General features: G+C 40.5%; 1 protein-coding gene across 1 annotated transcript in view; it reads right to left on the reverse strand.

Annotated features, from left to right (window-relative positions):
* Nucleotides 1-223: 223 nt before the first annotated feature.
* The window catches only part of kat7b (K(lysine) acetyltransferase 7b), a 70,994-nt gene continuing 46,619 nt past the window's right edge, over nucleotides 224-24,598 (reverse strand). Inside the window, exons 11-16 of the mRNA XM_078424506.1 lie at nucleotides 22,716-22,805; nucleotides 19,840-19,980; nucleotides 10,796-10,889; nucleotides 9,202-9,348; nucleotides 6,352-6,458; nucleotides 224-1,919 (exon numbers count right to left, since the gene is read on the reverse strand). Of these exons, the coding sequence (XP_078280632.1) occupies nucleotides 1,818-1,919; nucleotides 6,352-6,458; nucleotides 9,202-9,348; nucleotides 10,796-10,889; nucleotides 19,840-19,980; nucleotides 22,716-22,805 (681 nt within the window). The 3' untranslated portion in view covers nucleotides 224-1,817. The remainder of the gene's footprint in view (nucleotides 1,920-6,351; nucleotides 6,459-9,201; nucleotides 9,349-10,795; nucleotides 10,890-19,839; nucleotides 19,981-22,715; nucleotides 22,806-24,598) is intronic.

Consider the following 24,598-nt stretch of genomic DNA (forward strand, 5'->3'; position numbering starts at 1 on the left):
ACCTTGGAAAAATTCACACTGACAGACTAACGTTTTTCTCTCCTTTAGCCCAGGTTAGTATTCCTTTTTTTGCCCCTCATCAGTTCATTTCATTTATGAGATTTCCAAGCCGTTTTATTTCTAACATTACAGTCTGGTAAATATTTGAATCAATCTACTGAAAACTAACAAAAATCAACAATCTCTTCCAAACTATTAATTTGTTGGAATTTACAAGGTTCTTTTTAATATAACATCAAAAAAAATCATTAACAAATGTTGAAAACACACTGTACAACATGCTTTATTTATAAGCAGGTACAGAAGGCATTACATCACATTTGGTACAACAAGTAATTAAGCAATGTTCCTCAATTCTAACTTTGGCACAGCAACGTCTGTGACTAATTGCGTACCCCGGTTCCATTCTAAAGGGCAAAACAGGTACCCTTCTATTCAGACCAAACAAGGCTCCATTTACAAAGATGCCAAGCTTTTGTTTAGTGCTAAGTTTAGCTGCCAGTGATATAACTTTAAAAGTGTGTTAAGACACCACGTGATAACTGTGCGTACTACAATACCAAATACAGCCTCACTCAAAACTTTGTATCTGTAAAAGAGTAAAATGGGCCAGTTTTATAGAAATCTCATGAACAATTCAATACCTTCACCAGCAAAACCAGTTTTGTCTGTAACGATATTTTCCCAATACAAAGCTTCACATACATCACATGCATTCCCTCATTTGGATTGAGATTTGTTTTTAACTAGTTAAAACATTTTAAATTTGCCTACAGTACATACCCTATAAGGGAATTGTGGGGAAGGACGGAGTGCTTATTAAATCTATGCTGTTGTCTTTACTGTGTCAGGATAAAGCTATATATTGATACATTGCAGAATTTTGTAAACAATAGTCAAGGTACCAATTTTTCATCACGAATTATGTTTAGACGACTATTCTGATAACATAATTTCCTTACGGGCTTTGTATGTGAATTATCTTGGGTGCTTTAGAGATTTTTTAAACCAAAATTAAGCTTTATTAAATTGTGCTTTTCAATATAATAGTGCTAACGAGGTACATTTGGGGGGGAGGTTAGGAGGTCAATTTAATCTCATGACTACAAGATACTACTTTACCAAATATCTCATGAAAAATACACAACTTGAATGGCATTTACAAGATATCAGATGATGACATCTAGCTGATGTAACAAGCAGTAGATAAGTCATCAGGCTGGTGAAAGAGATGAACATTGCACTCTACCCCCCCCTGCTGTTTTGCAATCACTCAAAAAATGTACCATTCATGAAATTCATTAAAAAGCAAGTTCAAGCGTTTAAAACGGAGGGCGAATTAATAACATTACTACTTAAAATATTTAAAAAACTCGAAATGACATATCAAACAACCCAAACGGGGGATTGCAACATTCTTATTTATTCATCTTTGACGTATAAAATTCTTCTATGCCTTCAGGATTAAGGCTGAACATTTCAGAGAAAACTTTAAAAGCATCAACCTTTAAACAAACAAAAAACAAGTTTGTGATTGTTTGAATATATTTCAGATTGTACAACTATAAATTTCAAGCCCATTTGTCTCTCCCAACAACATGTGTCAAGCTGCATTGTTGGAAATGTTACCACAAACAACAAATGGGAGAAAAGCACAATTCTATGCTTGCTGGGGTAGTACGCGTTACTATGCCCGCTGCAGGACAAACACGGGTAAGGAATACCATGTAAGGCTAAACATTTGCTATGGATCTTCTGCTTTGCATTCACTAGCTGTTACAAGGAGATGTCTTGGCTGAGATAGAAACAATGACCAGCTAAGTTCCTTTTGGTGGCATCCACTTCAAACAGCTGGAGTCTATGGTTTTGTTTCCATTTGTTCGCTTTGCTTCTTTGTCCAGCCACTCATCTATTAGATCCTAAAGAGACACAGAAAAAGCAGATGACTGGAAGCTTATGCATCAATTATTATATAAGACTGTTGCAGGGCTATCAAATCATAACAAGCAATTTGCCAAATTAAGATAACACAAAAAATTAATTATTATTTACTATTATCATGCTGACGCATTACTGTAAAGTTATTGGCATCCAAAATTCAGAAAATTATTTTATGCAGTTTCGACTTTAGAGACACAAGGTGGAAACAGGCCCTTCGGCCCACTGAGTACACACATCACCAATCACCCCATACACTAGGAATATCCTACATACTAGGGCCAATTTCCAATCTAAAGAAGCCAATTAACCTACAAACCTGCATGTCTTTGGAGTGTGGGAGGAAACCGGAGCACCCGGAGAAAGTCACAGGGAGAACATACAAGCTCAGTACAGACAGCAGCTCTAGTCAGGATCAAACCCGGGTCCCTGGCGCTGTAAGGCAGCAACTCTACTGCTGCGCCACTGTGCCAAAACATGTTTTAGACATAGAGTCATAGAGTGATACAGTGGAGAAACAGGCCCTTCTGCCCAACTTGTCCACACCAGCCAACAATGTCCCAGCTACCCTAGTCCCACTTACCTGCACGGTCCATATCCCTCCAAACCGGTCCTGTCCAAATACCTGTCTAACTGTTTCTTAAACGATGGGATAGTCTCAGCCCCAACTATCTCCTCTGGCAGCTTGTTCCATACACCCAAATCATGGGTGAAAAAGTTATCCCTCGGATTCCTATTAAATCTTTTCCCCTTCACCTTGAACCTGTGTTCTCTGGTCCTCGATTCCCCTACTCTGGGCAAAAGACTGTGCATCTACCCGATCTATTCCTCTCATGATTTTGTGTAGCTCTGTAAGATCTCCCCTCATCCTCCTGCGCTCCATGGAATACAGACCCAGCCTACTCAACCTCTCCCTATAGCTCACACCCTCTAGTCCTTGCAACATCCTCGTAAATCTTTTCTGAACCCTTTCAAGCTTGACAATATCTTTCCTATAACATGGTGCCCAGAACTAAACACAATGTTCTAAATGTGGTCTCACCAACGACTTATACAACTGCAACATGACCTCCCAACTTCTATACTCAATACCCTGACTGATGAAGGCCAAAGTGCCAAAAGCTGTTTTGCCCACCTTATCTACCTGCAACCCGACCTTCAAGGAACCATGCACCTGTACTCCTAGATCCCTCTGCTCTACCACACTACCCAGAGGCCTACCATTTACTGTGTAGGTCGTGTCTTTGTTCAACGTCCCAAAATGCAACACCTCACACTACTCTGTATTAAATTCCATCAACCATTCCTCTGCCCACCTGGCCAATCGATCCAGATCCTGCTGCAATCGTTCACAACCATCTTCACTATCTGCAAAACCACTAATTTTTGTATCATCAGCAAACTTGCCAATCTTGCCCTGTATGTTCTCATCCAAATCATTGATGTAGATGCCAAACAGTAGCGTGCCGAGCACCGAACCCTGAGGCACACCACTAGTCACAGGCCTCCAGTCCGAGAAGCAACCTTCCACCATCACCTTCTGCTTCCTTCCATGGAGCCAATTTGCTATCCATTCAGCTATCTCTCCTTGGATCCCATGTGATCTAACCTTCCAGAGCAGCCTACCATGCGGAACCTTGTTGAATGCCTTACTAAGGTCCATGTACACAACATCTACAGCTCTGACCTCTTCAACCTTTTGGCCACGTCTTCAAAAAAACCCAATCAGATTTGTGAGCCGGCCTCCCACATACAAAACCATGCTGACTATCCCTAATCAGCCTTTGCGCATCCAAATGCCTGTGTATCCTATCCCTCAGACTATGCTCCTATAAGTTACCAACTACAAATGTTAAGCTCACCGCCCTATAGTTCCCAGCATTTTCCCTGCAGCCCTTCTTGAAAAGAGGCACAACATTTGCCACCCTCCAGTCTTCCGGCACCTCTCCTGTATTTAAGGACGACTCGTAAATTTCAACCAGAGCTCCCGCAATTTCCTCTCTAATTTCCCGCAATGTCCTCGGATATATCTGATCAGGCCCTGGAGATTTGTCTACCTTCATACACAATAGTACCTTCAGTACTTCTTTGACAGTAATCCTGACTGCTCTCAAGCCACTTCCAGTGACTGCTCCAATTTCCTCCGTCCTACTGTCTTTCTCCTCAGTAAATACAAATACTAATTTTGGCCTGTGCCCATCTCCTGTGGCTCCACACAGAGGTGACCGCTTTGATTCCTGAGAGGTCCCACTCTCTCTGTAGTTACCCTTTTCCCCCTTACGTATTCATAAAATCTTTTGGGATTGTCCTTAATGCTACCCGCCAGAGCTATCTCTTGGCCCCTTTTTGCCCTTCTGATTTCCTTTTTTAGTTTACTCCTTAGTTCCTGAAACTTCTCCAGGGATGCACTTGATTCCAGCTGCCTATACCTGTCCCATGCATCCTTCTTGTTTTTGACTAATGTATCAATTTCCCTCGTCAGCCAAGCTTCCTTACGTTTGCCTGCTTTGCCCTTCACTCTAACAGGGACCTACACATCCTGAGCTTTCTTCAGCACACTTTTGAAAACATCCCACTTGGCCGATGATCCTTTCCTCCCAAATAACCTGCTCCTAGCAAGACTCGAGAATCCAAACAGGCAGAAGTGACTAGGTATTGCCCTTTTCCAATTTAGAATTGTGCTACCTGGGACAAAATTCAGGGCTTTGTTGCTTCTGAAGAAGGGAAAGCCAGCAGAGGGTAAGGCAAGCAATAGGGAGAAGGGACAGATGGAGACCAAGGAACTGGAGATCGAGGATTTGAGTAGTTCAGGAGTGGAGGAAGAGTAAAAGTGATAAGAAATCTACCTCATCAGGGTTTCAATCCAGCACTGCAGCATAAATACCACTGCCATTCACTTCCCCATATGTTAAATCAAAGTTCTCTCAATCAGCTTCAATAGGAATAATGCAGGAATAACATTATCATAAGAGTGATGTCAAGATTGTAGAATGGTCTCTCGCGTTTTGAACTGTCTGGTTACATTTACAGCTTGATGTGAAATGTTTGTTATATTTCATTTCAAGAAACAAATTGCCCAACATGGGAAATAATGTGTGACCCAATTATTTGATGGGTATTTTAAAGGGAAATATCAGATATAATCAAAAATTGAGAGCTCGAAATTCAATGGCATAATGCATTTTTTTTAAATATTACATGACTAAAAATTGATTCTGCAGAATTATATGTAAAATCGCTCTTCCCTGTGGCTTCACATCACTCTGGAAATTCAACAAGGCATTACTGGAACAATTCACGTGATTTTATCATTTCCTGCACGGCTCACTATGCACCACTGTGCCTAAAGTTTGTTTGAGGAACCACCATTATTAGGGATTCCTGATTCAATTAGATTTCAATGCTGTTTGCTAATTGGGAATGCTGGAAAGCAATTCCTCCCACATCGGCATCCCCAATTTTGGCACTGAATGCCCTAATGTCCCGATGTCACTGCAACCACTCAATGTCCTGGCACCTTTCTCAAGCCTCAGACATTGCTGAAAGTTGTAGTGGTGGGCACATGACCAAAGCTGACATGGGCATGCCACAGCAAGCCTTAACTATTTACCTATTTGTAGACAATTGTTTTTCATCGAACTTTGGGCTGGTTTCTGGATCAGATTTAGTGTTCAACCACCTTTCTATAACCTGGTCAGTTAAGTCAATGCATTTCTGAGAAGCAATGCATTGCCTGAAGTAATCTCTTTCAGACAAGATTTCAAGCCTTGCATTCCATTTAACAGATAAAGCAAATCTTAAAACCCAACACTAATTGAAGGAATGTAAAGGAATTTTGGCCAATAAGTATAATTCAAAAACTATAGAAAACCTTTATCTTATTGTTCTTTACAGGGAATTGACTACTATATTTGCTTACAAATGAACCGTGTTGAGAGTTCAAATATAACTTATTGGCTCTGAAGGACTTCAGGACAACTGTGAAAGGCACAAATTTAATACGTTCAATCCTTTTCAATGAGTACTTTCACATTAACTGTTAATCAGAAATATTTCAGCAATTTGTCATCAGATTCTACACACGGGAGAAGGGGACATGAGCTGATGTACATCACCAAATGTTAAACCTAACGTGCAAGTGGAATCAACAAATATGGGGAGAAGGCAGGCACAGGTTACTGATTGTAGATGATCAGCCATGATCACAATGAATGGCGGTGCTGGCTCGAAGGGCCAAATGGCCACCTCCTGCACCTATGTTTCTATGTTTTGTTATGTTCAATAATTAATTTACTTGGTGCTATGTTTTTCAAAAATATTGGTGAAGAATGCCATATTTCAGCATTGCACTTGATATGAAAAGACTGAGGAAATCCTAATCAATTTGTTCTATTAATAGGATTTTTAAATTACCTGTCGCTTTAAAACCAGGTGTTTTCCTTTCCAGTATTTCAGCATCTGTAATGCCTGAAGGGTGCTGACAATGTCCACAGGATTAACAGCAGTTTCTTGACTTATTTCTGGAGAGAAAGATTGTTGGGTAATTTGAGGAAACCATCAATGCATTATAAAAGTGGTGACAAATGCCCATGTATAGAGCATTTACATCACAAAGAGAAAGTACAGATTGCCTACAAATTCAATGTAGCCTCCTGAAAGAAAACGTGACTCTAATAACATCTGCCAGCAGCCCTTCCAGATGTTTTATTGTGCTTGGCAATGAAAACACATTTGGCCTTGACTAAATTTTTAATTACCAGTGGTTTAATTTTCCATGGGAAATGTGCCTTGAATGCATGATCATTTACATGAGATTAAATCTTTAAAAAGTATTAGTAAGTTTGTGTTCATTTTGCCAAGAATGGAGTACTATGTTACGTAAAGTTCTATTCATTAAGACAAAAGCAATATATTTATCCGAGCTATATTTAGAGATACAGTGCAGAAACAGGACCTTTGAACCACCGAGTCCATACCAACAAGCGATCACCGTACGCTAGCAGTATCCTACTAGGGATAATTTATAATTATACCAAGCCAATTAACCTACCAAAGCTGTACGCCTGGAGTGTGGGAGGAAACTGGAGATCCCAGAAAAAACCCTTGCAGGTCACGGGGAGAAACTAAAAACTAAAAAGACAGCACCCATAAACAGGATCGAATCTGGGTCTCTGGCACTGTAAGACAGCAACACTACCGCTGTGCCATCGTGCCGCCCCAATGTTGGAATCTGAACAAAAACAGAAAATGCTAGAAATGCGCAGATCAAGCAACATCTATGGAGTAAAAGAGTAAACACTTCAGATCCAGAAATAATTTCTTTCTTAACAGATTATGCCCATCTTGTTTTGAATTTTGAATATTTTCTGTTTTATTTTAAGGTTTCCATCTGAATATAAATAAGTGCCCTCAATTATACAGACTATTTTGCAGATCTATTAACAAATTTGGACCAACACAAACAAACAATTGTAAAAATTGTTTGATACCCATAAAATCAGACATCAATCTTAACATTCAAATAATCTTGAGAAAACTATAGGAGCAGAATTAGGCCATTCAGCCCAACAAGTCTACTCCGCCATTCAAACATGGCTAATCTATCTCTCCCTCTTAACCCTATTCTCCTGCCTTCTCCCCATAACCCTCAAGGTCCAGGCCTATCCTTATTCATAACTCTCTTAAATCTTGGGTTGTAAAGTTTCCAAAATGCTCTCCCACAGAAAACCCAGTCATCTGGCCAGCCACAATTCCCCATACAGGGCCCACCCAGTAGGGTCACTCCTCCAGTTCATAAGGTCATAAGTGATAGGAGCAGAATTAGGGCCATTCAGCCCATCAAGTCTACTCCGCCATTCAAACATGGCTAATCTATCTCTCCCTCTTAACCCTATTCTCCTGCCTTCTCCCCATAACCCGACACCCGTACTAATCAAGAATCTATATATCTCTGCCATAAAAATATCCATTGACGGCCTCCACAGTCTTCTGTAGCAAAGAATTCCACAGATTCACCACCCTCTGACTAAAGAAATTCCCTCCTCATCTCCTTCCTAAAGGAACGTCCTTTAATTTTGAGGCTATGACCTTTAGCCCTAGACTCTCCCACTAGTGAAAACATCCTCTCCACATCCACTCCTTCCAAGCCTTTCACTATTCGGTAAGTTTCAATGAGGTTCCCCCCCCCACCCTTCTAAACCCCAGCGAGTACAGGCCCAGTGCCGTCAAACGCTCATCATATGTTAACCCACTCATTCCTGGGATCATTCTTGTAAACCTCCACTCAAACCACTCCAGAGCCTGAAAGTTACTAAGTTTTTGCAAGTTGCTAAGCTGCTCATCTCATCTAAAGGTATCAGTGAATCATATTTAATCATCAATGTAATTTAAGTTAGCTGAATTCAAATGGGGAACTACTATTATCTGCAGTGTTGGTAGCCTAAGTTTGGATCGAGATGGTGCAGAGAGGGTGAGGCAATTGCAACAGCAGATGCCTCGACAATCATGTAATTTTGTTGGCTTCAACAGGAAAAACGATGACAACACAACCAGCATTGTGTATTACGCATACTTAATAGTAGGGTGGCATGGTGGTGCAGCGGTAGAATTGCTGCCTTATTGTGCCAGAGACCCGGGTTCGTTCCTGACTACGGGTGCTGTTGATACGGAATTTGTACATTCTCTCTGTGGCCTGCGTGGGTTTTCTCCGGGTGCTTCAGATTCCTCCCACACTCCAAAGATGTACAGGTTAGTAGGTTAATTGGCTTCGGTGAAAGTTGTAAATTATCCCTAGTGTGTGCAGGATAGGGTCAGTATACAGGGGTCGCTGGTGGGAGCAGACGGAGTGGCGGAGGCCCGCTGTTCACGCTGTATCTCTAAACTAAACTAAAACTAAATATTCAAATATAACCTGGTCTATTTTTCAAATAGCAAACCATAATCGGAAATAGGAAAATAATTAAAAGTTTAAAAGGCACCAGCACTAGAGGACATAACTATAAGGTAGGAGGGGAAAGTTTAATGGAGATGACGGCAGATAGGATAGTGGCACATGAGAGGCTTTTGGTTCGGCAGTGGAAGTGAAGGGAATAGGATCATGTACAGATGAGATTAGTTTAACTTGACATCATGTTCGGCACAAACATTGTAGACAGAAGGGCCGATTTCTGTGTCGCATGGTTCTATGTTGCATGTAAAACAACAAAACATAAGGTCCTGTCTTAAAACTGGCACATTATGCGAGAGTCCAAAGATAATTTTCACCTTTGATTGAAATTTCTTTGCCCTGGAAGTTGTGCAAATAGCGTAGTAACACTTCCTTCCAATAGCTGCGATAGCTGATGAGCCCCAGGTCTGACAGTGGCCGTTCCGGGGATCCCACCTTCTCTTCTACCTTCGATAACAAATAGCCTTTTAAGGAAAATAAATCTGCATTACAAGGATGAACTCATTTTGCAAATTCACATGCAAGGCGAATAATTATCTGCCATCCCACATTTAAATGATCAATACGCATCAAAAACTCGATGCATCCTTATGCTATGGTGAAAAAAAAAAAAAATATATATTATACATGTGGATAAAGCATTTGCCAATCCGAGAAATTAAATGACAGCTTCACCCAAGAGGTGAAACATTAAACAATCTGGATTTATTTCAGAGTTACAACTGACAAAATCATCCTTGAAAGAAGCAAGAGAACGGTCCCGATATTTAATTCAGAAAATCAAAGATAATGCTGAAATTTCACAACAGATTAAAAGGGCAATCAGGACCAAAAAAACCTAGCCTTTTATATATCTACGAAACTTTAGCTAATAACTTGTGCAAGACACTCAAATGCCAACAGTGAAAAAAAATCCATCTAACCTGGAATCAATATATTTTTGTTGGACATGGGGTTGAGTCAACTATTACTCCCTTCTTTCAAACACTATTTCTAGTCAATTTAACAATTTTTCCACCCCAACATACAAATTTTGTCTAAGACATTCTGGAATTAGCTGTTTATCACAATCAACTTTCTCTTTCATTTTGAATGAAAGAGAGAAATGAAAATTCTAATACCAGATCATTTATGAATATAGGAAATGCACCAATTTTCATATCCACTCTATTAAATACATCCCACTGAACAAAATTTACAGAGATAATATGATTGAAAACAAGTTTATTGTAGCATGGGGGATTAATTTCCCTAACAGGTTATTTGAAAACTACAAAATAAGTAATGTTACATCATCTCGAGGGAGGTTTGACACTTCACTATTAATAGAAAAATCTAAAAATAATTAAGTATTCGTTATGCTGAATTCAGATTAAAAATTGGCAACTGCTGTGATTTTTGTCGGCACCCTTTACAAGGCGACTCCTGCATACTTGTATTCTCTGCAAACAAGGGATCTCACTGTTCCAAGTATATGTGACAATAATGTATCAATCCAGCATTTGCACAATTTGTTAGGATGGCAATATTAGTATAAAGAAAAGGCTTGTGTTTACAAAGTGCTTTTCTTGATACCAATACATTCCAAAACACATTAAACTCACTGAACGGCTTTTGAAGAAATTTCCGTAAGCAATTTGCATAGGAAGATCCCACATAAAATACTGCAATAAAACTTTGGTATATTGGTACATAAACAGAGGGAAAAAATAGTTGAAATGAACTGAGCCTGCACCTAATTTATTCCTTTAAAGGTAATAAAACACCCTCCTCCTGAGGTGGCTGTCCTCTTTGCTGTCACAAAATCAAGATACAATGTCAATTTATATTCAGTATTTGCATTAAACCAGCATCAGAACAGTATTCAGTTAACAGTCCAAATAGTTACTATCATTATACTTCAATACGTACTGAAGTCAATAAGCATTTTTCCAAATCCTTGTCTCATATACTGTGGCATTGTCAAAATGCATGACACATTATAGTTGAGGAATGAGTTCTTCTCCTGAAATGAAAATGAAATCAAACATATATAATGCACCAGGTTTTGTTTACTTGTAGATCTTCAAAGCATATTCCTCTATCTTCAATCTCTTAACAAAAACATCATATACGAAAGCCATCAATTTAATGATTGAACACTGCACTGTGATGAAATTATTCCCATGTAGCAATCTCTCATCCAACTACATGACATTTATGTACCTTTCTTTTGACAGGCCAATAAAGTTGATGAAAGCCCATGCCTATTCTTTTGAAAGTGTATTTCCATAACTATTTTCACACATGGTAAAAAACACTATCTCTATCAGCTAATTGTGTTGTATCTGGTCATCAAGTTCAGCACAAGAATAATTGTGGTCCCGGCTGCCTGTAATGTAACTGAACAAGAATTTCTAGAAACAGACAGGCACATGAAGTAAATGCAGCTTACTGGTGAGATATAGTGGGCTAGCAAAGACCCTCAGCAAGGGTAGCTGGTAGGCGGCACAGTGGCGCAACTGGTAGAGCTGCTGTCTTACAGAGCCAGAGATCCAGGTTCCATCCTGACCTCAGGTGCTGTCTGTGTGAAGTTTGCACATTCTCCGTGTGACCTCGTGGGTCAAGAGTGTTTCATTGTCATATGTCCCAGATAGAACAATGAAATTCTTACTTGCTGCTGCACAACAGAATATTTAAACATAGTACACTGTAAACAATATAATAAACGCGAAAAAAAAGTTCAGTGTGTATATATACACACACACATATATACATATATATGTATGTACACACACACATATATACATATAAAACAAAAAAACAAACAATTGTAGTGCAATAATAATAATAATAATCTATTGTAGTTCAGAGCTTATTTGAAGTTGTAGTGTTTAATAGCCTGATGGCTGTAGGGAAGAAGCTGTTCCTAGACGTTACAGTTTTCAGGTTTCCTGCACCCTCTTCCCGATGGCAGGGGTGAAATGAGTGTGTGGCCAGGATGGTGTGGGTCTCTAATGATGCTGGCTGCCTTTTTGAGGCAGCGACTCCGATAAATCCCTTCGATGGTGGGGAGGTCAGAGCCGTGATGGACTGGGCAGTGTTCACAACTTTTTGCAGTCTTTTTCGCCCCACATCCCGAGACGGGTTAATTGACCTTTGTAATTTGCCACAAATGTGTAGGGAATGGATGAGAAAATAGGATATCATAGAACTAGTGTGTTCGATTGTCAGGGTGCCTCTGGGGCCTCATGATTTTAAAACATGTTTGCATTAAACTTCAACCTACCCTCAGTTTGTTCCACTTCCTAAATGGACCACTCATACAAAATTTGGTTGAAATCAATTATTGTCTAGGGGGTTCACGAGCCAATCATAATTGTATTACATTTGTCATTTTATGCAAAAGGCAGCTATATTAGTCAATGAGCTACTCTGAAAAATAATAGCTCCTGTATAATCATTCTGCATATTTGCCCTATATAAGGTTACGTTGAATCATTTCACTGTTCATATCCACAAAATTAAGCATGAGGCAGCTATTTGATAGATATTGACATAATTAAAGAATAGCTGCCTTATGTTTTATTTGCATCCGAGTTGCCAATGACACTAGTTTTGGTGATTTCAATATATTGTGTGGAATGAAGGCAGTTGTTCCAGTATAGGTGCGTCCTATTGCGCTCCAAGGAATTGAGTCCCAGCCTACTCAACCTCTCCCTAAAGCCCTGGCAACAACCTTGTAAATCTTTTCTGTACCCTTTCCAGCTTGACAACATTTTTTCTATAACATGGTGCCCAGAACTGAACACAAGACTCTAAATGCAGCCTCACCAATGTCTTCTACAACTGCAACATGACCTCCCATCTTCTATACTCAATACTCTGACTGATGAAGGATAATGTGCCAAATGCTTTTTTGACAACCTTTCGACTAGTGGACATGTACAAATAAAGTTTAAATGCAGAAAACTGCGTTGATATTGCTTGATAGAAAGAGTGCGAGAAAATCCATACCAACAGATACAATGCTAGAGAGGTGTCGCAAGGATACAGATCTGCAGGACTTTGAGCATAAATCTTCAAACGTTACGTTGAATCAGAGATAGAAACATAGAAACATAGAAAATAGGTGCAGGAGTAGGCCATTCGGCCCTTCGAGCCTGCACCGCCATTCAATATGATCATGGCTGATCATCCAGCTCAGTAGCCTGTACCTGCCTTCTCTCCATACCCCCTGATCCCTTTAGCAAAAAGGGCCACATCTAACTCCCTCTTAAATATAGCCAATGAACTGGCCTCAACTACCTTCTGTGGCAGAGAATTCCACAGACTCACCACTCTCTGTGTGAAGAAATGTTTTCTCATCTCGGTCCTAAAAGACTTCCCTTATCCTTAAGCTGTGACCCCTGGTTCTGGACTCCCCCAACATTCTTCCTGCATCTAGCCTCTCCAACCCCTTAAGAATTTTATATGTTTCTATAAGATCCCCCCTCAGTCTTCTAAATTCCAGCGAGTACAAGCTCTATCCAGTCTTTCTTCATATGAAAGTCCCGCCATCCCAGGGATCAATCTAGTGAACCTTCACTGTACTCCCTCTAAGGCAAGAACATCTTTCCTCAGATTAGGAGACCAAAACTGCACACAATACTCCAGGTGCGGTCTCACCAAGGCCCTGTACAACTGCAGCAGAACCTCCCTGCTCCTAAACTCAAATCCTCTTGCTATGAATGCCAACATACCATTCGCTTTCTTCACTGCCTGCTGCACCTGCACGCTTGCTTTCAATGACTGGTGCACCATGACACCCAGGTCACGTTGCATCTCCCCTTCTCCCAATTGGTCACCATTCAGGTAATACTCTGCTTTCCTGTTCTTGCCGCCAAAGTGGATAACCTCACATTTATCCACATTATATTGCATCTGCCATGCATTTGCCCACTCGCCTAATCTATCCAAGTCACTCTGCAGCCTCCTAGCATCCTCCTCGCAGCTAACACTGCCACCCAGCTTCGTGTTATCCGCAAACTTAGAGATGTTGCATTCAATTCCCTCGTCCAAATCATTAATATACACTGTAAATAACTGGGGTCCCAGCACTGAGCCTTGCGGTACCCCACTAGTCACTGCCTGCCATTCCGAAAAGGACCCGTTTATTCCTACTCTTTGCTTCCTGTCCGCCAACCAATTTTCTATCCACCTCAAAACTGAACCCTCAATACCGTGTGCTTTAAGTTTGTACACCAATCTCCTATGTGGGACCTTGTCGAAGGCCTTCTGAAAGTCCAGATATAACACATCGACTGGTTCTCCCTTATCCACTCTACTAGTTACATCCTCGAAAAATTCTATAAGATTCGTCAGACATGATTTGCCTTTGGTAAATCCATGCTGACTTTGTCCGATGATTTCACCACTTTCCAAATGTGATATCATATCATATCATATATCTACAGCCGGAAACAGGCCTTTTCGGCCCTCCAAGTCCGTGCCGCCCAGTGATCCCCGTACATTAACACTATCCTACACCCACTAGGGACAATTTTTACATTTACCCAGCCAATTAACCTACATACCTGTACGTCTTTGGAGTGTGGGAGGAAACCGAAGATCTCGGAGAAAACCCACGCAGGTCACGGGGAGAACGTACAAACTCCTTACAGTGCAGCACCCGTAGTCAGGATCGAACCTGTGTCTCCGGCGCTGCATTCGCTCTGCTATCACATCTTTAATAACTCATTCTTCAGGAAACAGGGCTTCCCCTCTCCCATTATAGATGAGGCTCTCACTAGGGCCTCCTCTATATCCCGCAGCTCCGCTCTTGCTCCCCCTCCCCCCACTCGTAACAAGGACAGAATCCCCCTTGTCCTCACCTTCCACCCCATCAGCCAGCGTATCCAACAAATCATCCTCCAACATTTCCGTCACCTACAACGGGACCCCACTACAGGCCACATCTTCCCATCTCCTCTGTTTTCTACGTTCCGCAGAGACCCTCCGTAACTCCCTGGTCCACTCGTCCCTCCCTACCCAAACCACCCCCTCCCTGGGCACTTTCCCCAGCAACCGCAGGAGATGCAACACCTGTCCCTTTACCTCCCCCCTCAACTCCATCCAAGGACCCAAACAGACTTTCCAGGTGAGGCAGAGGTTCACCGGCACCTCCTCCAACCTCGTCTATTGTATCTACTGCTCTAGATATCAACTTCTCTACATCGGCGAGACCAAACGCAGGCTCGGCGATCGTTTCGCTCAATACCTTCGCTCAGTCCGCCTTAACAAACCTGATCTCCCGGTGGCTGAGCACTTCAACTCCCCCTCCCACTCTGACCTTTTTGTCATGGGCCTCCTCCAGTGCCATAGTGAGGCCCACCGGAAATTGGAGGAACAGCACCTCATATTTCGCTTGGGCAGCTTGCAGCCCAGTGGTATGAACATTAACTTCTCCAACTTCTCCAACTCTGTCCCTCTCTTCCCCCCCACCCCCTCCCCCGTTCTCCCACTATCTTCCTGCCTCCATCTATATCCTTTCTTTGTCCTGCCTCCCTGACATCAGTCTGAAGAAGGGTCTCGACCCGAAACGTCACCCATTCCCTCTCTCCTAGATGCTGCCTGATCTGCTGAGTTACTCCAGCATTTTGTGATACCTTCGATTTGTACCAGCATCTGCAGTTATTTTCCTACACTTCATATCTTTCAAACTCTGTTCCCAGCCAATTTAACACTGTTCCATGAAGCTTCTCATATTTTTTCACCCAAAGTTACAGCAATGACAAGTCTGTGTAGGAAAATAACTGCAGATGCAGGTACAAATCGAAGGTATCACAAGTCTATAAATGACAAGTCTATAAATTTGCCCAAGATATTGGCTTCGCCACAATCAGCCATTCCATTCCTTTTAATTAGAGAAAATTGCAAATTCCCAAACCAGATTATTTACGAATAAAGAAAATGTACCAATTTTCAAATCTAGTATAATATTAAATGTATCTTACTGAACAGAACCAACAAAGAAACTATGATTAAAACCAGTTTATTACAGCAGTCACATAATGCAAACACCAGGAAGCTTTGCTGACTACATTACAATGCAACTTTGTTGTAAGTACAGCTTCGCATCTAAGGAAGGATGGTTGATGAGGTACTATAATTGTCGGGATTAGAGATTAATTAGATGGATTAACTGAAAAAAAAATGAAGTTGTTCACTTGGGCACAGCAAGCAAAAAGATTTGGCAAAGATATTTAAAAATCTCAAAAATAAAAGCAGGAAATATTGATGGTATTCAGCAGGTCATGCAACATTTATAGAGAATGGTACAGAGGTTCAAATAAAATTGGAACGGCACGGTGGCGCACAGGTAGAGTTGCTGCCTGACAGCGCCAGAGACCCGGGATTGATCTTGACTAGAGCTGTCTGTGCGGAGTTTGTACGTTTACCCCAAGATCTTTGGTTTAATCCCATACTTCAAAGACGTACAGGTTTGTAGAGTAATTAGCTTCGGTAAAGATTGTAAATCCTATTGTCTAGGATAATGCTAGTGTACGGGGATCGCAGGTCGGCGCGGACTTGGTGTGCCGAAGGCCTATATCTCTAACTAAAATGACCCTTCATGTGAAGAAATCTTGACAGGGTAAATGCATGACTGTTGTTTCCCTTGACTGGGATGTCTACACTAGGGCCATGGTGTCAAAATAAATTTCAACCATTCAATGGCGGGATGAGATGACTTGCAGAGTATATGAATCTTTGGAATTTTCTAACTGAGATGGCAATGGAAGTCCCATCGCTTATTATATTCAAGACTGACTGAGAGTTAAATATTGAGGGAATCAAAAGATATGGGATTAGTGCTTTAGTGATGCTGAAGCACAAAATCAGCCATAATCTCACTCAATGGAAGAGCAGCATAAGGGGTTAAACAACCTCTTCCTGCTATTTATTTTGTCTTTAATGTATTAATAATCCTGATAATGCAAATCCAAATCCCACTGCAGCCATTTAGTATAGTACAGCCACTTAGTACAGGAACAGGTCCATCAGCCCATCAAGTCTACGCCTATCAGTGATCCCCGTTACACTAGCACACACTACAAACTAGGGACAATTTCCAATTTTTTACTGAAGCCAATTAACCTACAAACCTGCACGTCTTTGCGTGTAGGAGGAAACTGGTCACGGGGAGAATGTACAAACTCTGTACAGACAGCACCCGTAGTCAAGATCATCTCTAGTGCTGTAAGACAGCAACTCTATGGCTGCGCCACCAGCCGTTTAATTTATAAAAGTTCCAATGTACTTATTGCTATTAGTTTAAAAAAAAGGTCTTGCAGCTACAGGTTTGTTATAAGAATCCAAATTGATGTTCAAAACAGGAAATTGTCATCCTTATCTAGCCTTGCCAATACATGACTACAATTCCATGATGTGTGGATGACTTTCAACTCCCCGCCGGCAAGACACTCAGTTGCATCAAAAAAGAAACAGATCTGCAGTAAATCAAGAAGGCTGTCCAGCCTAATCATCTCAGCACAGCAAGGGTTAAGTAATTAGGCATAATCTATCTATCTTTGCTACTTCTGAGAATATATATTTTTTAAGTAGTCAGATCTGTTGTAACCTTTGAGACTCCAGATTAATTTAAAATAACATTCAAGAATCTAAATTAATTTAAAATAGTTTCACAATTTTTTTTAAGCATATTCAAACAAAACCATATTTGTCACAACATCGAGCTGGGATAATTGATGGATGAACTCTGACGTGCCTAAAGAATGTTTTCCGTTCTCTACTCTTTTTTGCAGAAATTTCAAACCTGGAATAAATCACTATTTTTGTTGTTAGTGATGACAGAGCAAAGCAATGCTCGAATCCTTCAGAATACAAAGTCTATACTGGCTCTAGGCATAATTGATAACATCCCTGCTATTATTTCCCAGATGGCTTGTATAACTGCAGAATCTATTCAGTGAAATGTTTACTCCATTTGCACAAAGCCTCCTGGGTTTGATATGCTCTGACCGAATGCTGATTATGGATCTGAGATACTGTGAATACATCGGCAAAAAGAAACTCATCTGTGAATAAGCTGAGACAGATTCAAGCAACATAAACAAATTAATTTCTCAAAAGGAACCGGCAGCTCAATTGCCCTGTGAGGATTTGACAGTTGCTTCAATTGCTTATGAATTTTATGCTAATATTACATAACCTATACACTATTTGCGCTTTACAAAGTATTTATTTAAACATTCCCTTGGTAAAGAAACCTATTATGTTTGAATCCCTTATCTTCCAGATTGCAGATTGTTTTTTAAAATTGTAAAAACTGGCCAAGATGTAGTAATGAAACAAAATTAGTTGTCAGGTAGTTTGATTTGCTCACGTGAATAACCCACCCAACACATTATTAGTTTACTTTAGCAATGCAGCACAGAAACAGGCCCTTTGGCCCACCGAGTCCAAGCTGACTATCGATCACTCAATCATACCAGTTCTATGTTATCCCACTTTTGTATCCTCTCCCTACACATTTGGGACAATTTACAGAGGCCAATTAACCTTTGGGATGTTGGAGGAAACTGGAGCACCTGGAGGAAAGCCACGTGGTCACAAGGAGAACGTGCAAATTCCTCACAGATTGCACCCAAGGTCAGGATCAAACCCGGGTGCCTGATGTTGTGAGGAAGCGGCTCTACCAGCTGCGCCACTGTGCCGCTCATCTTTTATATATTTACACAAGTTTGGTATTGGACGGTGCATCAATGTTGTTATAATATTAATTATTTCAGTATGTTCTGCAGCCCATAATTCAGCAACATCAGCACATAACCATAAATTGTCATTTCATTAACCAAAATTTTAAAGGAAAGACATTTAATGCTAATGGAGCAGTTTAAATTACTTCATTAAATTAATGCACGAAAAAACATCTTATAAACATTTTCCGGACGGAAGCATTTTGTGTCTGTCCCATTAGATGTGTTCTTTCATCTCTTAAATATTTTGTTGCTTTGGTTTCGGTGAGTAGGCTCCATGTAAGGAAATTGGAATTAGGGCACATGATAGAAGCAACAGCCTCTCTCCTCAACCAGTGAGCCAAAAATAGAAGCAGAAATAAAGTTAGCCAGCACAGTGGTGTAGCAGGATGGCACAGTGGTGCAGCGGTAGAGCTGTTGCCTTACAGCGCCGAGACCCAGGTTCGATCCTGACTGCGGGTGCTGTCTGTACGGCGATTGTACGTTCTCCTCGTGACCGTTTGGCTTTTCTTCAGGTGCTTTGGTTACCTCCCACACTCCAAAGATGTACAGGTTTGTAGGTTAATTGGCTTCAGTAAAATTGTAAATTGTCCCTAGTCTGTGTGGATAGTGTTAGTGTACGAAATGATCAGAGGTCGGCATAGACTCAGGGGGGCCAAACGGCCTATTTCTGTGCTGTATCTCTAAAGTCTAAATTTAAATTGAGAGGTTGATTTAAAAAGGATGACAGGGAAAGAATACATTTTAAAATGAGAAATTTTGATTATCTCTTAGAATAATTTATCTAATGATGGAACAAAATAGAATGGTTTCAAATGTTCATCTGAGCTACAAATTAGGTGGCATTGCTGCTATGAACAATAGGACTCGTGCAAGGTTGCTATAAGGCTTTTGCAGGATGTTTCATCAGTTTCAACTTCTTGAAACTTACCAGATTAACCCAAAGGCGACTTTTCATGAGGCTACCAACGAAGTAATGCAAATCATCAAGCAGTTTGCAACAATTTAAAATTGACGTAGTGTCATTACCCAATTAAAAATATTTGAATTATTTCAAATAACAACATGGAGATTAAGCTCATTACTTTGATGGTAAATTTCCAGACCAGTATATGTTCAGCATTTCATCAGCAGTAATTTAATGCCTAAGGCTTTAACATCTTTTGCCACGTCAATCAAATTGCCAAAATGAGGCATAAAACCATCACCATCCTTTACCTTGGAGAAATATCCAACAAGATGACATCCTGTATTATCAGCTTCTGTCATCACATAAAACAAGAAAGGTTCTACATCGTAATATAATGTCTTGTGGTCCAAAAATAGCTTCGCCAGAAGGCATAGGTTCTGGCAGTAGATCTAGAGTAAAAGAAAAAATAGATTAAATCAATCCATTTAGAATAGACAATAGGTGCAGGAGTAGGCCATTCGGCCCTTCGAGACAGCATTCAATGTGATCATGGCTGATCATTCTCAATCAGTACCCCGTTCCTGCTTTCTCCCCATACCCCCTGACTCCGCTATCCTTAAGAGCTCTATCTAGCTCTCTCTTAAATGTATTCAGAGAATTGGCCTCCACTGCCCTCTGAGGCAGAGAATTCCACAGATTCACAACTCTCTGACTGAAAAAGTTTTTCCTCATCTCTGTTCTAAATGGCCTACCCCTTATTCTTAAACTGTGGCCCCTGGTTCTGGACTCCCCCAACATTGGGAACATGTTTCCTACCTCTAATGTGTCCAACCCCTTAATAATCTTATACGTTTCGATAAGATCCCCTCTCATCCTTCTAAATTCCAGTGTATACAAGCCTAGTCGCTCCAGTCTTTCAACATATGATAGTCCCGCCATTCCGGGAATTAACCTAGTAAACCTACGCTGCACGCCCTCAATAGCAAGAATATCATTCCTCAAATTTGGAGACCAAAACTGCACAGAGTACTCCAGGTGCGGTCTCACTAGGGCCCTGTACAACTGCAGAAGGACCTCTTTGCTCCTATACTCAACTCCTCTTGTTATGAAGGCCAACATTCCATTGGCTTTCTTCACTGCCTGCTGTACCTGCATGCTTCCTTTCAGTGACTGATGCACTAGAACACCCAGATCACGTTGTACGTCCCCTTTTCCTAACTTGACACCATTCAGATAATAATCTGCCTTCCTATTCTTACCACCAAAGTGGATAACCTCACACTTATCCACATTAAACTGCATCTGCCAAGCATCCACCCACTCACACAACCTGTCCAAGTCACCCTGCAACCTCATAGCATCTTCCTCACAGTTCGCACTGCCACCCAGCTTTGTATCATCTGCAAATTTGCTAATGGTACTTTTAATCCCTTCATCCAAGTCATTGATGTATATTGTAAATAGCTGCGGTCCCAACACCGAGCCTTGCGGTACCCCACTAGTCACTGCCTGCCATTCTGAAAGGGACCCATTTATCCCCACTCTTTGCTTTCTGTCTGTCAACCAACTTTCTATCCATGTCAGTACCCTACCTCCAATACCATGTGCTCTAATTTTGCCCACCAATCTCCTATGTGGGACCTTGTCGAAAGCTTTCTGAAAGTCGAGGTACACCACATCCACCGGCTCTCCCCTGTCAATTTTCCTAGTTACATGAATAAAATGTCAGATGAAAAATCAGAGCTTTCCTCACATAAATTTACTTAGCAGAAGTTATTAGAGAGAAATTAAAAGCAGGCGATCTCTTGAAAGGAAATCAAGATAAGTCGAACACTCCTACTGTTATCAAAACATTCCAAGCTTGAAATCTTTTATATTGGGTATCTGAGCATTGAGTGGAGAGAGCACATTCAATCTGCTGAGCAAAACTCAGTCAGACAGGCAGTATCTTTGGAAGGATACTTCTTCAGACTCAACCTGAAACGTCACCAGTCCATTCCTTCCACAGATGCTGCCTGACCTGCTGAGTTCCCCCAACACTTTGTATTTTGCTCAAGATTCCAGCACCTGCAGTTCCTTGCGTCTTTGTCTTAAACAGCTGAACTGTTCATTCCATAGAAGATTTGAGGTTCTAACAAGTGACAAATCCATACCCTCCGCACCAAGAGCAGCAGCAAAACAGAACAGAATATGTGCACGGCGTGGCTCGGCCGCGGGACTGAACAGCGCCCGGTGCGGCTCGGCCGCGGGACACCATTCTGCTTTAGTTAAACATTTTGTTCAAGATGGCCGCGCCGTTGTGTTTGGCTGCCTGCCACTGTATGTTTCTTTTTTTTTTTTTCCTAATCAGATGTGCAGCACTTTGGTCAACGTGGGTTGTTTTTAAATGTGCTATACAAATAAAATTGACTTGACTTGACTTGACTCCTTTACCAGCTGCAGATCAAATAAAACATGTACTCTTGTTTATTCCAAGAAATCCAGCACATTTTGAAACCCTACTCTCACCAAACAATCACAGTCAGAATGTGATCTCCATCCCTCAACTCACTTCCCATACGAGTTTATAGGCCAAACGAAAATAAACATAACTTTCCTTCATTGCACTTTATAAAGCCAAGACATCAGATGACAATGAATTTCTGGGCTGACAGGATGTTGAGACCCATTGCAACTGGAAGGTGTGTAGGTTATATAACAAAAGTTGATTTGCCAACAATTAAAAGTCATTATTTGTCCTGGTTTAATGAAGTGCCACATAACAGACTCGTCACCAAGATTGAAGCGATGGCTTAAAAGGAGCAGCAGTTGTGTGGGTAAGAGGTTGGCTGAGTGACAGAAAATCATGGCGGATAGCTATTTCTTAGGATTGAAGATCTCCTCGGCAAGCTTTTTACTAATAATATATTCATTTTAGGGATTGGATATATAGGGTATAATTTCAAAATCTGCAGTTGGCACAAAACCTGTAAGTACATATCACCGAGTTTGTTCGAGGAAATATACATCAATTATTAATAGCTTTTGAAATCGTTACTTGGATGTTGCAAAATAATTAAGCTTTGAAATGGGATTGATTCAAATATATTTGGTATGCCATTTCCAAGAGGCTTTCAATAAATTCAAAAATGGTAATTTCAAGATTAACATTATCCATGATCTTTTTTTAAAAAACAGAAAGTACCTTATTTTTCTTCCCATCCACCTCAAATACTGAAATATTTCCTTTTCTGTAGATTTCATCACCTGGAGGGTGTTTCCATACACATTTTGCCTGGAAGTAGTAAAAGAAAATAGAGCAATTGAGCTTACCCACAGAATAAATTATTAACATTTCTATTTCATTTCCGTGAATTGTGTTAATTTTATATATCTTCTGTTTAACATAAAACCAACGTGAAGTTCTATAAACTTAGAAATGAGAGATCAAATTTACTTTTCTCTGGTATGGAGAAAATTTTATAACATTAAATTTCTCCTTCATAACGAGGTAAATATTTGCAGAGTACAATACAAGTCGCCAAAAGTGTTCATTAATAACTATCCATTATTTGGTTATTATAAAACTGCAATACCTATGCATAAAACATCCGATGGTTGCATTTAAAAGCAGTAAAGTAACCCAGAAAAAGGTTGACAATCTTTTTAAGCGAACTTTGAAATGGTCATAAGTGATAGGAGCAGAGTTAGGCCATTTTGCCCGTCTACTCCACCATTCAATCATGGCTGATCTATCTCTCCCTCCCAATCCCATTCTCCTGCCTTCTCCCCATAACCCCTGACACCTGTGCTAATCAAGAAATGATACTAAACGGTGCTCTGTGGCATGCTGAAAGGTCATCTTCAAGAACTGAATGTAATGTTCTTTTTACAGTTGAGTAAAAGATTAGGATAGATAAACGTCAAGATACTTCAGGGAACTAATCTAAAGCCCAATGATAAACCACAGCAGACAGCAAGTGCAAGAACAGCCAAGATTCAAACAATCATATAAAACGGACACCAGCCCCCAGTTGCAATAATCTATTTTGTTCACCCCACATTCCCACCAACTTTCCTCAGGCTCTACCATTCACCTACATATTAGAGGGGATTTACAGTGACCAATTAATATACCAATGTACACAATGATTTGTGGGAGAATACTGGAATTCCTAGAAGACATTCACATAGTCACGTGGATAATGTGCAAACTCTACATACATAGCACAGTCAGCATTGAACCTGAGTCACTTGAGCTGTGAGGCAGCTGTTGTACCAGCTCTGCCACTTGTGCTGCATGATCAAGGACACAAGAAAATCTGACTAGTAGAAGGCCTTCAGGCTCCAAGTCTGGCCCTCATTTGATGTTCTCACGGCTGATCTATGCTGACCACAAATCCTCTTCTTCAGCTTTTCTCCAAACCCCTCAATTTTTAGGTCTATCAAATATTTATCCTCTTCCACTTCAACTAGTTCATCGTGATCCAACTTCCATACTCATTTTCAAAAAAAGTGATAATTTAATGTTTTAGAAACAGTTTTTAAATAATGTTCAGGATAATTACTACAGACAGCTGAACATAAAATATTGTTCACACAATTCAACACAGAATAAAACTCAAAATTAAAAAAGTGTTTGACATACTGTACATTAAACGCTACAACACAGTTTTTCCCAACTTTCTCCACTGATTTTTAAAGTAATATTACATTTTTTACATTCTGACAGATGCTGGCTGACCTGCTGAGTTACTCCAGCACTTTGTGTCCCATCTGCTACATATTTTGATTTTCATTTACTATTAAATTCACTGAACCATTCTCCTCAGGGGGGATTTCTGCCTGTCCATTTCACCTTAAGATCTGTCAAAGGCTCGTAGACCAAAATATTGAATGTTTCTCTTTTCACAGAAGATGGCCATCTGATGAGTTATTCCAACATTATCTGTTTTCATTCTATATTATTTTTTTAATGCATTGTTTCTGCACCTCGCCAACAGTAAACTATAATTTCTGTGCTTTTTAAAGACAATTACATCACAAATGTAGTTGGCAGAGATGGCAAAACCTGCTGCAGGTAAGACA

The sequence above is a fragment of the Rhinoraja longicauda genome, chromosome 29 (assembly GCF_053455715.1).
Source record: "Rhinoraja longicauda isolate Sanriku21f chromosome 29, sRhiLon1.1, whole genome shotgun sequence".
Lineage (NCBI taxonomy): Eukaryota > Metazoa > Chordata > Chondrichthyes > Rajiformes > Arhynchobatidae > Rhinoraja > Rhinoraja longicauda.